The sequence below is a fragment of the Ostrinia nubilalis genome, chromosome 5 (genome assembly GCF_963855985.1).
Source record: "Ostrinia nubilalis chromosome 5, ilOstNubi1.1, whole genome shotgun sequence".
Classification (NCBI taxonomy): Eukaryota; Metazoa; Arthropoda; class Insecta; order Lepidoptera; family Crambidae; genus Ostrinia; species Ostrinia nubilalis.
The window spans coordinates 9,248,611-9,262,393 of record NC_087092.1 but is presented as its reverse complement, the minus strand read 5'-3'; the positions used below and the strand labels follow the sequence as shown (position 1 = coordinate 9,262,393).

At 38.8% G+C, this 13,783-nt stretch overlaps 1 protein-coding gene across 1 annotated transcript in view; it reads left to right on the top strand.

Annotated features, from left to right (window-relative positions):
- LOC135071852 (uncharacterized) overlaps positions 1-13,783 on the top strand; it is a 104,977-nt gene that overhangs the window by 26,743 nt on the left and 64,451 nt on the right. The window contains exons 11-27 of the mRNA XM_063965686.1: positions 32-1,204; positions 1,286-1,495; positions 1,578-1,871; positions 1,955-4,948; positions 5,033-5,701; positions 5,784-6,494; positions 6,580-6,771; positions 6,928-7,110; positions 7,291-7,422; positions 7,503-8,223; positions 8,312-8,487; positions 8,578-9,489; positions 9,671-9,808; positions 10,408-11,181; positions 12,382-12,525; positions 12,765-12,839; positions 13,022-13,099. Of these exons, the coding sequence (XP_063821756.1) occupies positions 32-1,204; positions 1,286-1,495; positions 1,578-1,871; positions 1,955-4,948; positions 5,033-5,701; positions 5,784-6,494; positions 6,580-6,771; positions 6,928-7,110; positions 7,291-7,422; positions 7,503-8,223; positions 8,312-8,487; positions 8,578-9,489; positions 9,671-9,808; positions 10,408-11,181; positions 12,382-12,525; positions 12,765-12,839; positions 13,022-13,099 (9,576 nt within the window). The remainder of the gene's footprint in view (positions 1-31; positions 1,205-1,285; positions 1,496-1,577; positions 1,872-1,954; positions 4,949-5,032; positions 5,702-5,783; positions 6,495-6,579; positions 6,772-6,927; positions 7,111-7,290; positions 7,423-7,502; positions 8,224-8,311; positions 8,488-8,577; positions 9,490-9,670; positions 9,809-10,407; positions 11,182-12,381; positions 12,526-12,764; positions 12,840-13,021; positions 13,100-13,783) is intronic.

Below are 13,783 nucleotides of genomic sequence, written 5' to 3'. Positions count from 1 at the left end.
TATAATAATGTTTGTGTTTCTATTTTTTTAGATCCTTGTGAAAATTTACAATGTGGAAGTAATTCTGAATGTCTCTTACATGACCAAATAGCACAATGCACTTGTCGTAGCGGTTTTACTGGTGATCCATTATCTCCTAGTGGGTGTCAAGATATTAACGAATGTGATGAAAATCCTTGTGCTAATGGAGCTGTATGTAAAAACTTACCTGGACGTTTCCAGTGTGAATGTCCTGGAAGTTTCAGCGGCGACCCATACGTTGATGGTTGTATAGCTGGAAAGAATCCTACTGAATGTAGTAACACCAACCCCTGTCCCCAAGGCGAACAATGTATTTTACACGAAGGTGAACACGTTTGTATTTGTTCTCAAGGATTTTCTCGTAGCATAGAAACTGGATTGTGTGAAGATGTAAACGAATGCACACATCATGGACGTTCTCCGTGCGGACTAAATGCAATTTGTAAGAACTTACCCGGTAGTTATGAATGCAAATGTCCAGCCGAGTATAGTGGGAATCCATACCATCTCTGTGAAGTTTGTGACGATATAAATTGCCAATGTCAACCTCCATATAAAGTAGTAAATGGAAATTGTGTACTATCTGGTTGTTCTAAGGATAATACATGTGGCAAAGGAGCCGAATGCATAATTATTTCGGATGGAGTTAGTTATTGCGCTTGCCCAGCTGGTTTTTCACAGACTGCCGACGGTGCTTGCGAAGATATAGACGAATGTACATCAGGTCAACATGTATGTGGATTTGGAGCAGAATGTGTGAATACCTTAGGCTCTTTCACATGTAAGTGTCCCTCTGGTTATAGTAAAGACTCAATATCTGGACAATGCGCACTGAACCAGAAGAGGTGTATTAGTGACTCAGATTGCTTTCCCAACGAAAAATGTATTCAACCTGGAAATTGTGTGTGCCCACCACCATTCTATCTAGATGTAACAGATGGCCAGAAGTGTAAAAGCCCATGTGAAAGATTTACTTGTGGGATTAACGCAAAATGTACTCCAAGCGATCCTCCGCGTTGCATGTGTATGTCAGGATATGAAGGAGACCCCTATACTGGCTGCACTAATAGGAATGAGTGTCATAGTGCTCCTTGTGCTTATGGAGCAATTTGCCACGATAGGAAAGGAGGTTATCAGTGTGAATGTCCCCAAAATATGGTCGGAGACCCATACAAAGGCGGATGTAAGTATTCGTAATTATTAAAACTATTTTACCCGCCTATTATAATACATTACAATATTATTATTATCATTTTCATTACAGGTACTGTAGAAGATGGTCCAACACAAAAACAACTATGTAGTTCAGATGACCAGTGTCCTAACACCCTTGCGTGTTTAAATCATACGTGTGTTTCGCCCTGTAGCAGTGTATTATGTGGACCTAATGCTTTCTGTGAAGTAGATAATCATGCTGCTTGGTGTCGTTGCAATCCTGGTTATACCAAGCCCGAAGGAGGAAAATGCATATCAGGTTTGAAGAATTTTAATTAGAAGAATAAAATAATTTTTAGATGTAGTATTTAATTTTGGTACTCATTTTAGTTACGTTTTAGGGTGCGATACATACTCATGTGCTATCGGTGCACAATGTATAATATCAAAGGCTGGCCCGACATGTGTATGTCCCGAAGGAACGGTTGGCAATCCATTCCCTGGCGGCGCATGTAGAAGAGACGTGTGTGGGCCGGGAGTGCCATGCGAGGAGCCGTTAACGTGTGTGGCCGGGCGCTGCAGACAAAGATGCGACGGAGTTGTGTGCGGCGTCGGGGCTTCATGTAATGAAGATACTGGAAAATGTGTTTGTAACGCATTTTTTGTTGGAAACCCTGATCTTTTGTGTATGCCACGTAAGTAAATTTTGCAATTAATTCATTACTTATTATTACTATTATGTTTTCAATTGTCATTTAAATATTTATTATATTTGCAGCTATATCTCCTCCGGATTGTGAACCAGGATGTGGTGAAAATGCACATTGTGTTTACGGACAAACGAATGCCTGCAAATGTGATAAAGGTTTTACAGGAAATCCTTACAAGAAATGTCTTCCAAGACGGCAAATAACTTGCGCTAAAACTGCATGTGGACTTAATGCTGTATGTCAACAAACAAGGTCACACGTGGAATGTTTATGTCCACCGGGATATGTGGGAAATCCAAACATACAGTGTATTGACATCGACGAATGTGGCTCGAAACCTTGCGCAGAAAATGCTATTTGCATAAACACTCCTGGAAGCTTTAGCTGTATCTGTAAAAGTCGATACGTCGGTAACCCATACGAATTGTGTTCACAAGTATCAATTTCAAAATGTATTGAAGGAAGCATATGCACATGTTCTCATAACGCTACGTGTCCAGATGGATATATTTGTGAAAAATCGAAATGTGTTGATGTATGCCGAAAAATCATGTGTGGTCCTAAAGCAATATGTGAAGAAGGAAGTTGCCAATGCTTACCGGGTCATACTGGTAATCCTAATGATTTACAACGAGGATGCGTTTCAGATAATAGGTGTATGGTTGACGGAGATTGTAAAGATTCAGAAATTTGTTTCCAAATTGCGAAAAACGTTCGAAAATGCGTAGACTCATGTAGCAAGTTGCAGTGCGGACCAAATTCTTTGTGTATAGGAGCAAATCATCAAGCACATTGTATATGTGCGGAAGGATATGTAGGAAAACCTACAGATATAAAAACGGGATGTCATCTGCAACAACGAGAGCCAAATGAAGTAGAATGTAACGAAAATGATGATTGTACAGAACCACAAGTGTGTGTCCCAGTTGATGGATCTACAAATAGGTGCTTAGATTTATGTTCTACTATTGCATGCAGTGCCAATGAATTATGTAGAGTGGTAGATAGAAATGCTCGATGTGAATGTAAAGATGGTTTCCTATGGAATCCGGTTAGCTCTACCTGTGAACAACCGTCTACTCCAGATTGCGTAAAAGACGATGATTGCGATGATAACAAATCTTGTCAAAAAGATGTATTGGGAGTCAATAAATGTGAAGACAATTGTTTATTATATACTTGCCCAGAGAACTCAAAATGTGTCACTATAAACCATAAAAGCCAATGTGTATGCTTAACCGGATTTGTTGGAAACCCAAACGATCGCGATGGCTGCCTGTTACTAAACAAAAATCAATGCACAGACGATGCTCAATGTAGGGAAAGTGAAGTATGTAAAAATATTGGTAATATAAAGAAATGTATACCAGCATGCCAACAACTCACTTGTGGTCCCAATGCCGTCTGTGTCACAAATAATCATGTCGCCAAATGTCAATGCCCCTCTGGACCATTTACTGGAAATCCCAACGATCTGGAAAAAGGTTGTCAATCGGTGCCTTGCATTTACAATGCTGATTGTTCATCGCACGAGCTTTGTAATAGGATGACACATACTTGCATGAGCGTTTGTACTGAAGACTCTTGTGGCGACAACGCTGTGTGTATAGCTGAAAATCATAAAGCCAACTGTCAGTGCCCAAGCGGATACAGAGCGGATCCATTACCGGAAGTAAACTGTAAAAAAATGGAAGTATGTAATCCAAACCCTTGCCATCCAACAGCCATATGTGAACCACGACTCTCATCATATGTGTGTAAATGCCCATTTGGACTCATCGGGGACCCAAAAACAAGTGGCTGCCGAAAACAAGACGAGTGTACTAATGGTGATGAAGATTGTCCATCAGAAGCAGTGTGTGTAAACGGACGTTGCGTCAACCCTTGCGATGGAGCCTGCGGTATAAATTCACTGTGTAAAATAGTTGATAGAAAAGCCATTTGTATTTGTCCTGATGGATACGAAAGCATACCTGGCGGAAATGCATGCAAGAAAAAGTTACTGGTATGTAATAGTGAACTTGACTGCGACGGAGACATTTGTTCAAACGGCCAATGTTTCACTGCTTGCAAAAACTCAAGTCATTGTGACCCCGGCGACTTGTGTTCGAAAAATCTGTGCGTAACACAATGTAATAAAAACACTCAATGTGGAATTGGACAAGCTTGCGTCGGAGGCCAATGTTTGATTGGATGCAGAAGTAATGAAGACTGTCCCAGTGACGAAGCTTGTATCAATAATAAATGCGCAAACCCCTGTTTAGCAACACGTGTATGCGGTCCTAATGCCATATGTTCAAGAATTAATCACAGCACAAAATGCGAGTGCCCGCTTGGATTCGAGGGGGCACCAACACCACAGCAAGGATGCGTAAGGAAACCAAGTTCTTGCGTTCGAACCTCAGAATGCCCACCTGATCATATGTGCATAGGATTGTTATGTCAAGTTCCTTGTCAAGATAATTCAGGTTGTGCTATTGGAGAAAAATGTAGTGACAATAAGTGTCTTAAAATCTGCCATTCAAGTAGTAATTGTTTACATGGGGAGCATTGCAGTTCCGGAGTATGTATAGCTGGATGTAAAACAGAATCCGATTGCTTGAATAATCAAATATGTAAATCGTCAGAATGCCAGTGTTCACCCGGATTTGAAATGGTTGAAGATGAATGTATCAATATTGATGAATGTGGTAACAGTCCATGCCACCCATCGGCACAGTGTGTAGATATTCCTGGATCATTTAAATGTGTCTGTGCAACAGGTGCAGTTGGTGATCCTTACAAAACAGGATGTTTGTTACCAAATCAATGCAGAAATGACAATCAATGTGAAGAATCTCTTGCTTGTTTAAAAGGAAAATGTTCAAACCCGTGTCAAAATAAAGCATGTGGGTTTAATGCTTTATGCTCAGTTGTTAAACATAGAGTAACATGCGATTGTGAAAAAGGCTATTTGGGAAATCCATTCGATAAGAATATTGGATGTTTCAAAGTAGAATGTGTAGAGGATTCCGACTGTTCTGATGATAAATTTTGTAATGCAAAAAATAATAAATGTTCAGGTAAGAATATTTGCAATATTATGCTGTGTAGTGGTTAAATTTATATTCTAATATGAAAGAATTAATTCTTAATGTTTTTTACAGACAAATGTGACGAATTTTTATGTCAAGGTGGCACATGCAAAATAGAAGAACACAAAGCCTTATGCAGTTGTCCATTTGGATATGAATTGATTAATAATGTATGTGAAGATGTCAACGAATGCTTGAATAACCCATGTCCTTTGAATTCAAAGTGTCAAAATAGTCCAGGTTCATTTTCTTGTAATTGTGTCAATGGCACAATACTCGACGCGACTAGCGGCAATTGTCGAATTCCTGGTGATTGCTTTTCGGATGATGATTGTTCGGAAAAAACAAAATGCTTTAATAACCATTGCATCAATCCATGTGAAAAACTTTCACCTTGTGGTGAAAACGCTGAATGTATTGTATCTAAACATGAACCAACTTGCGAATGTCCACCAGACAGTCAAGGCGATCCGTACAAAAAATGTATTAAGTTCCAATGCACCAAAGATTCTGATTGCTCGTTACAAGAAGCCTGCGTCAATTATAAATGCAAAAATTCATGCAGCATACCACGAGCTTGTGGGAAAAACGCCAATTGCGAATCAAGAAACCACATAGGGCATTGTTCCTGTTCTCCCGGTTACACTGGAGACCCAGTATTAGGATGTGTTCCAGTTCAAATCTGCACAGATGATAGCAGATGTTCTTCGGGAACCCGGTGTATAGATAACTTGTGTGTTGGTAGGTATCGAACTTTTTTGGAATTATAGTAGTTTTCTTTTTTGGTGTTAATTTATTTATTCTGTTTAAATTTTTATTCCAGGTTTGTGTAAGAATTCACGTGATTGTATAAACGACCAAGTATGCATACAAGGAACTTGTCGCAGTACATGTGAATCCAATAGCACGTGTCCCGATTTCCAATTTTGTTTAAACAGAATCTGTAGCAAAGAAATGCACTGTACGTCGAATAATGATTGTTCCGATGATGAAATGTGCTCTATGGGTAGAAACGGTATACCACAATGTGTACGCGTGTGCGAAAAACATCCATGCGGAAGGCAAGCTACTTGTGCTGGTCAAAACCACCAAGCTGTATGTTCATGTCGACAAGGATTCTTTGGAGATCCCCTTCAAGTTTGTAAAAGAAAGCAATGTGACTCAGACACGGATTGTTCAGATGACAAATTATGTGATAAAAATATGTGCAAAATTGCATGTTTAGTTGGAAACGATTGTAGTGATAATTCGATTTGTTCATCAGAGAAACATAAACATGTTTGTTATTGTCAGCCTGGTTATACGGGTAATCCTTTGAAGGGATGTACTCCAATAAATTGGTGTACTTCAAATCCATGTGGCAACGGTGCCGAATGTAAAAACACGCGAGATCGAGCCCAATGTATTTGCCCGGACGGAGCTGTTGGCGACCCGTATGGGGAAGGGTGTCGCAAGTCACAGGAATGTCGTCTAAACAGAGACTGTCCAGCGGTTGCCCGCTGTACCCTAGTAGATGGCATTAGAAAGTGCACAGGTAACCAGATTATTGTTTTTGGTAATTATAGTAACTCATAATCGATAAGTTATTCGATGGCCTTGACTTTTTTTTTCTTTTTCAGACGCATGTGAAAATGTTAAATGTGGGCTTAATGCAGAATGTGTTGCATTACGACATACAGGACAATGTAAATGCAAAACTGGTTACGTAGGAAACGCTGTAGGAGAGAACGGTTGTCGTCTTCGTGAAATTTCTTGTTCTGGTAAAACTGACTGTCCAAATGATTACTACTGTCACAAAGGAACATGTAAAGGTAAGGAAAACCATATTGTAGACTATGAAATATGTTTCAATAATATAAGTTTTATCCATATACTAGCTTTTGACCGCCCAGGCGAACACAGCTAGTCCAATTACAATATACCAATTTTCACCTCGTAGCATAAAATAATAAATACATGTCTTTTAGGTTTATGTCTCATGGATGAGGAGTGCAGCTCAACTGAAAAGTGTTTCAATGGTCAATGTGTTGAACCCTGTCAAGCTGAAAAGGCCTGTGGGTTGAATGCTTTGTGTCGTACGGAAAATCATGTTTTACAATGTAGTTGTCCATATGGTTTCACGGGCAATCAAGACGTAGAATGTGTAAGAAGTAAGTATCTAAATATACTCGTACGTGATGATCGGAATAGAAAATAGCTTTTTTAAAGTGAGTGTTAAAATAAATTAGTCATAGCTATTTTAGTAGTAAGAGTATGTACTAGATTTTTCACTAATCTAATAGGTCTACTCTTTCATTTGAAATATTTTTATGTGTGTTATTTATTTCTAGTGCCAAGACTATGTGGCGGTGCCGGTGAATGTGAAACCGGCTACACTTGTCAAGACTCCATGTGTTTGCCAAATTGTAACATCGACGAAGAGTGCGCTATGAATGAGAGGTGTTCTAAAGGAGTGTGCCTATGTAAGCAATTTTAATATTTGATAATAAATACAAAGGAAAAACCCTAAATGCACAATAAAATAATATGTATTATTTTACAGTAACTTGTCGCGTGGATAATGATTGCTTCCTGGGACATATCTGTTTAGAAAACAGTTGTCAGTATGGATGTAGACATAATGAGGACTGCGGCCCAGAAGAATTTTGTAACAACAATTTCTGTCAAAACCCTTGTGCTACTGATGTTAATCCATGCGGGCCGAATGCACTGTGTACGGTATCTGATAGGAAAGCAACGTGCTCTTGTTTAGAAGATTTAATACCAAACCCCACACCCAACATCGGATGTGTAAGAGCACCATCTCCAACGTGCCGTAAGCATACAGATTGTGCAAATGGTTGGAGATGTGAAGATGATCGCTGTAGACCTGCATGTAACGCAGATAGCTCAGAGTGCTTGCAGGGCGAACGATGTGATTCAGGTGTTTGTCGTTACGCTTGCGCCTCTGACGAACACTGTTCGGATGACGAAGTTTGCGATGGAAGATTATGTATTACGGGATGTAGATCTAATTCTCACTGTGCCAGTAACTTGGCGTGTATATCAGGCCAGTGTGTCGATCCTTGTATTAAACCAGCTGCATGTGGTGCGAATGCTCTTTGTGGAACGAAAGATCATCAACCCGTATGTTCATGTCCCAAATCATTAGTTGGAGATCCAAAATCAGTCTGTCGACGGGTACCCACATCATGCGATTCGAACAAAAACTGTCCTGATAGATTTAGTTGTTATGGCGATACTTGTCACCCGTCTTGCAGAAGGTAAGAAAATGTGCCCTATTTTGTAGTTCAATGCAAAATCATGTTTTCATTTTGAATGTAGCTTAAATATGTAACTCATTTTTTTTAGTGATGTTGTTTGTTTATCCAATGAAAAGTGCATTCGAGGAATATGCAGAGTAGTTTGCAACAGTGATGATGCCTGTAGTGAGGGTCACATTTGCGAAAATAGAATTTGCAAACAAGGATGTCGTGATGATAACGCCTGTGATACTAACCAAGCTTGCATTAATGGTCAATGCAAAGGTAACTAGAATTTGTGATATTTTACTATCGCGTTAATTCAATAAAAACTACGTGTAGGTACCTAGTTACTAAATATATATTTTTTTATAGATCCATGTAAAGACGGCGGTGCTTGCGGCATTTGTTCAGACTGTCAAGTACTTAACCACAGAGCCCAGTGTAGTTGTTCAAGCAATTACACCGGGAATCCACTTGTAGAATGCAAGAGAAAAACATTAGCATGTGACGGATTTTGCCCTTGTGATGATAGCGGGTACTGTGTTTCACTATGTGAAGAGAATAGAGACTGTTCTTGTGGTGAAAAATGCTACAATGGTGGTTGTAGGTTACTCTGCTCCCCCAGAAATAAATGCCCGCAAAGACAATTATGTATAAGGGGTGTTTGTGTACCTGGATGCAGTAGCGATAGGGATTGTGGAGAAGATATGTTATGTTCTTCAAAACTTTGCGTAGATGCTTGCCGAGAAAATTCTTGTGGCAAAAACGCAATTTGTTTAGCAACGAGACACCGAGCAGTTTGCAGTTGTCCCAGTGGATTTTCGGGTGATCCCATAAAAGAATGCAAATCTTATGAATGTCTTAAAAACGAAGACTGCGGAGCAGAAGAAGAGTGCCATGATGATGGAAAATGTAAAAATGTTTGTTCTGGAGCTTGTGGTATTAACGCAATTTGCCGCCCGGTAAATCGTAATCCACAGTGCTCTTGTCCTCCAAATTACATCGGAAATCCAAAAATCGAATGTTCGAAGCCTCCAGCTGGCAGTTGTTTACGAAATCCTTGTGGTATAAATTCACGTTGCCGTGATTTAGAAGATGGTAGTTACGAATGCACATGTCCTCCCGGATGTGCTGGCAATCCCCAGAGGCAATGTTTCTGTGGCACCATGGAGCCCTGTGCTTATAAGACATGTGGCACAAATGCACAATGCCGTATCGGACAAAACGGAGAAGTACAGTGCTATTGCCCACGCAATTATCCTAACGGCGACCCTAATATAGAATGTAAGTAACTGTGCTCAGTGAACGGAACTCATTGTTTATTCTGATGCTTACCGTATTGCACCTAATACAGAAAGCATTATATTATAATAACAACGACTTCCATAATAAATTAACTATAATTCATTGTATTTTTAATGTCACCGTGGGCTTCTGACTGACTGTTTCTGTAAACATTTTGTAGGTGCCCTAGAACGTAGCGTGGTAGATTGTCGTACTACCGGGTGTGGTATAAATGGAGAATGTTTAAGGGAAGGTGGAGAATTTGTGTGCCGTTGCATACCCGGTACTGAAGGACAAGCTGATATCGAGTGTCACACCAGTGAGTACGCCTTCATATACCTCAGTTTCATTTGTCTCAACACCATGTATAAATGCACTATGATCTTATAAGTATGAACAATGTGTCACTTGTGGGATTATCACCTTTGATATAGGTATTTTAAAAATGTATGTAAATACAATTTGATTGTACTTTTGCAATTACCAATTGGGCGATGAAGGATATTAATGATTTATAAAGTATCATAGTTAACACCAAGTAGTTGATCTCTATTCATTAATGAACCTCATCCCTAGAAAATGTCCTTGCATTAAACAGTGTAAATTTTACCCATTGTTTTTCGTACAAATATGTTAATTGAAAATAATGGATTATGTAACATATCTGTACAATTAAACTGTATTAATTTATTGACATTAGTGGAAGCATTCTCACCGTTCGTGCTTGATTATCAATCAGTCAGTAACAATTTGTCCGGCTTCATGTACATATCGCTTGTATTATATTCCGTTGTATACATATCTCTGGTCATAAACTATCAGTTTCAAAAAGCATGCACTGTCTCGTGAGAAAGTTTCCTCTTCGCGGCTGAAGGTACCGCTCTTTCGACTCTGCTTTCTTCTTTCACATCTTCCTAGGTGTTGAATGCACGAGCGACAAGCATTGCCCGGTAGACCGCGCGTGCCTCAGCTTGCACTGCGTAGACCCGTGCACGGTGCGCGGTGCGTGTGGCGAAGACGCGCTCTGCGCGCCTTTGATGCACCGCGCTCAGTGCTCGTGTCCGCAGTGCTACGTGGGGCAGCCGCGCGTGGCCTGCCGCCTGGACCCTACTTGCAAACCCACGGCAGACCTAAACTCCACTTTCACATGTTCGAAAACAAAAGAGTGTCCATCAAAACTGGCATGCGACCTAGACAGTAATCAGTGCCGTAATCCGTGCCTGGGCTATCAAAATTGTAGAAGAAACCAAAAGTGCGAAGTTAGAAACCACAAACCTATATGCGTGTGTAAAAATGGCTTTGCATTAAATGAAAAGGGAGAATTGACATGTGCACCGGAACACGCGGAATGTACACGGGACGAACAGTGCCCATCCAACGCAGCATGTCGTAATTCCAAGTGTGTGAATCCGTGTTTGGCATCAAGAGAGCCCGTTTGTCCTGAAGGAAAGCAGTGTGAAGTACAGGAACATCGCGCTGTTTGTATATGCGTAGAAGATTGCCATCCGACACTGTCTATATGCCTAAGAGATAAAGGCTGCCCCAACAATCTAGCGTGTATAGACTTCGAATGTAAAGACCCTTGTAAAGACGCTTGTGGTGGTGCTCCATGTACAGTAGAAGACCACCACCCAGTATGCAAGTTTTGTCCTAATGGTTTCACACACGATGAAAAACGAGGCTGTATTAAAGGTAATTTGAAAGAAAATAGAAATTTCAAATATTAGTGTACCATTTAGTATATTTAGCGACTTATTTAAGATCTTATTAATCTTTATTGTTGTTCTTCATATTACAGGAAATGTTGATAGTTCCTACTACTTCATTCAGTTCTTTCGCTGTTCTATTTCTTTTATTTCCAGCATGTTCATATTTATCTTTCTCCACAGTTGAACTTCTTCTGTATCAGGTAGTTTTCCAGCATGATTATGTCATATATTTTTCAAGCACGTTGTAAATATATTACATTATTTCACATACAACATAACTTTCACTGGGGTGTTTGGTGGTGGATGCATTACTTACTCTAAATGCTTTCAGCGCTTAAGCATTATTATGACATGCAAAAAACTGCCACGAGACAGAGTTTGCAGGATAATTAAAGCGCTTTACAACAAATACTACAATACTTATTTTTATGTTTTTAGTGTTTTTATTGTTATGCAGTAGAATCTTACCAGGTTTTTAATATATGTATATTTTCTTGTGAACTGAATTATACTTATTTATGTTAGGGTATTAAATTTATTAAATTCTATTATAATGCACTTAGCTGAGATTAAAATTTTCAATCGAAAGTAATCTCTTTAAATTTTTTCTGGAATTTTGATATTGATAAATAATTAATATTTATTATTCAAATACTGAATTAGAAAAATCGTAAATGGATGTCACTTGTGATGTATTGTTTACATTTGATTAGTTACCTAAACTTATGTTTAATATATTTTAGTAATCACTTACATGTACCTAATGTAAACAACAAACATTGTAAAACGATTACTGGAATTGTTCTCGTGACGATTACTGGAATTGTCTTGATCAATATGAATACTTAAATAATCAGATCAATCGTTAGTCATTTTCCCAACTTAGGACCAAGCTCCTGATTTTCGATTAAATATTACTTGATGGACGACAATGTATTGTGCCGTAATTATAACTCTTCAATTTGTATAATTATTTTGCTGCATACTATAATAATAATTGTAATTGTTTTAATAAGAACAATCGTAACTATCACCACACTATCACTGTGACTGTCATCTGATTTAAAGAGATTGCTAAAACATATCAAACAGGTTTAGTGACAATGTGAACTATAAATCACGAGTGATGTCCCGTAGTTGATAATTGAGTTAGGTATAAAATGTGTTGATGTACTTTATACAGCACTATCGTGCGAGGCTCACGATCACTGCGGGGAAGGCTTGGCGTGCATCGACAGCCAGTGCCGAAACCCGTGCGCGCGCGGCGGCCCCTGCGCTCCAGGACATCACTGTGACGTCGTCAACCACCAACCTGTATGCTCTAAAGGTACACCACTACGTAATTTGTACAAGCTTTTGAAAACGTATGATGGCCACGTACATATTTACCCTAAAGCAAGCAATGGTAAATAAATAAAGTGGATGATAAACAGCATTTCTACGGCGAATTAAATTCAATACAATTTAAAGTGTAGACTGACGATGATGGTTATTTTGGAACGAATGGGTTTTGCAGTAAGTTCAATTTATTATAGGTACCAATAAAAAAAAAATTTTCTTTCGCAGTGTGCCAATGTCAGACATCGTCGGACTGCGCAAGATATCCTAACACCTTCTGCGACGGCTGCGCTTGCGTTAAAGGTAGCAGACCAAACTTGTTAACTTTAAGGAAATAAACAAAACCTCTTTCAGTGGGTGCAAGACATCAAACGACTGTACTTTGTATTTGTTTGTGCATGCTTATGATACAATACAAAGAAGATTAGTTAAATTGAATTTAATGATACTAAGTTTTTATTCAACTCTAATTCTTTTCTGTTCAGGAGATCAACCAACAACCAACTGTGCTCATTGTCGCCCTGGTGTGCCCTGTGATCCGTTTTCTGGTGCCTGCATGGAAAGTAAGTCCATTTGAATCAATTTAATAAATATGGTTTACTTAATATCTTAATATTTATTAAACATAACAAAGCTAATTATGATGCCTTTTGTGATATAGCTTACTGTATATTTGGTATCAAGACATACATACCTATACAGGTGGTTATATACTATTGCTCATCATCATTTTCACATAATTGACGTAACGTGGACTCCTACCATAATACGTGAAAGTCCACGTCTGTTTTATATTGTGTGAATAGCAAAACTAACTCCAGATGAACTGGTTGTTGCTATGTTCTAGTGTACCATTTGTCCGATAAAACGCCACAAAATACTGGCAGAATGATATCACGGCAGACCCGGCAGGCAAGATACTGATATTACATTTCTTTGAAATACAATGGGACGTAGATCTGTTATGTAATAGTAGTAGCACCTTTTCTGACTATTAGATGGACTATTCTTCAACACTGAAATATTTATATGTAAGCTGTCATCTAAATATCTTCCTAAACTTTAAGGGATATTCAGATTCTTCCGGAAATTTCTATATTTCTTTCTTTAAATATAGTATTAATATGGCTTCTGCTTGTGACGATGCATATCTATAACTATGTTCTTTGCATGTAAGTAAACAACACCACTTTCCAAAATGTTTATAATTGACATTTTATGTCAGTATGATTAATTTTTAAAGTAAC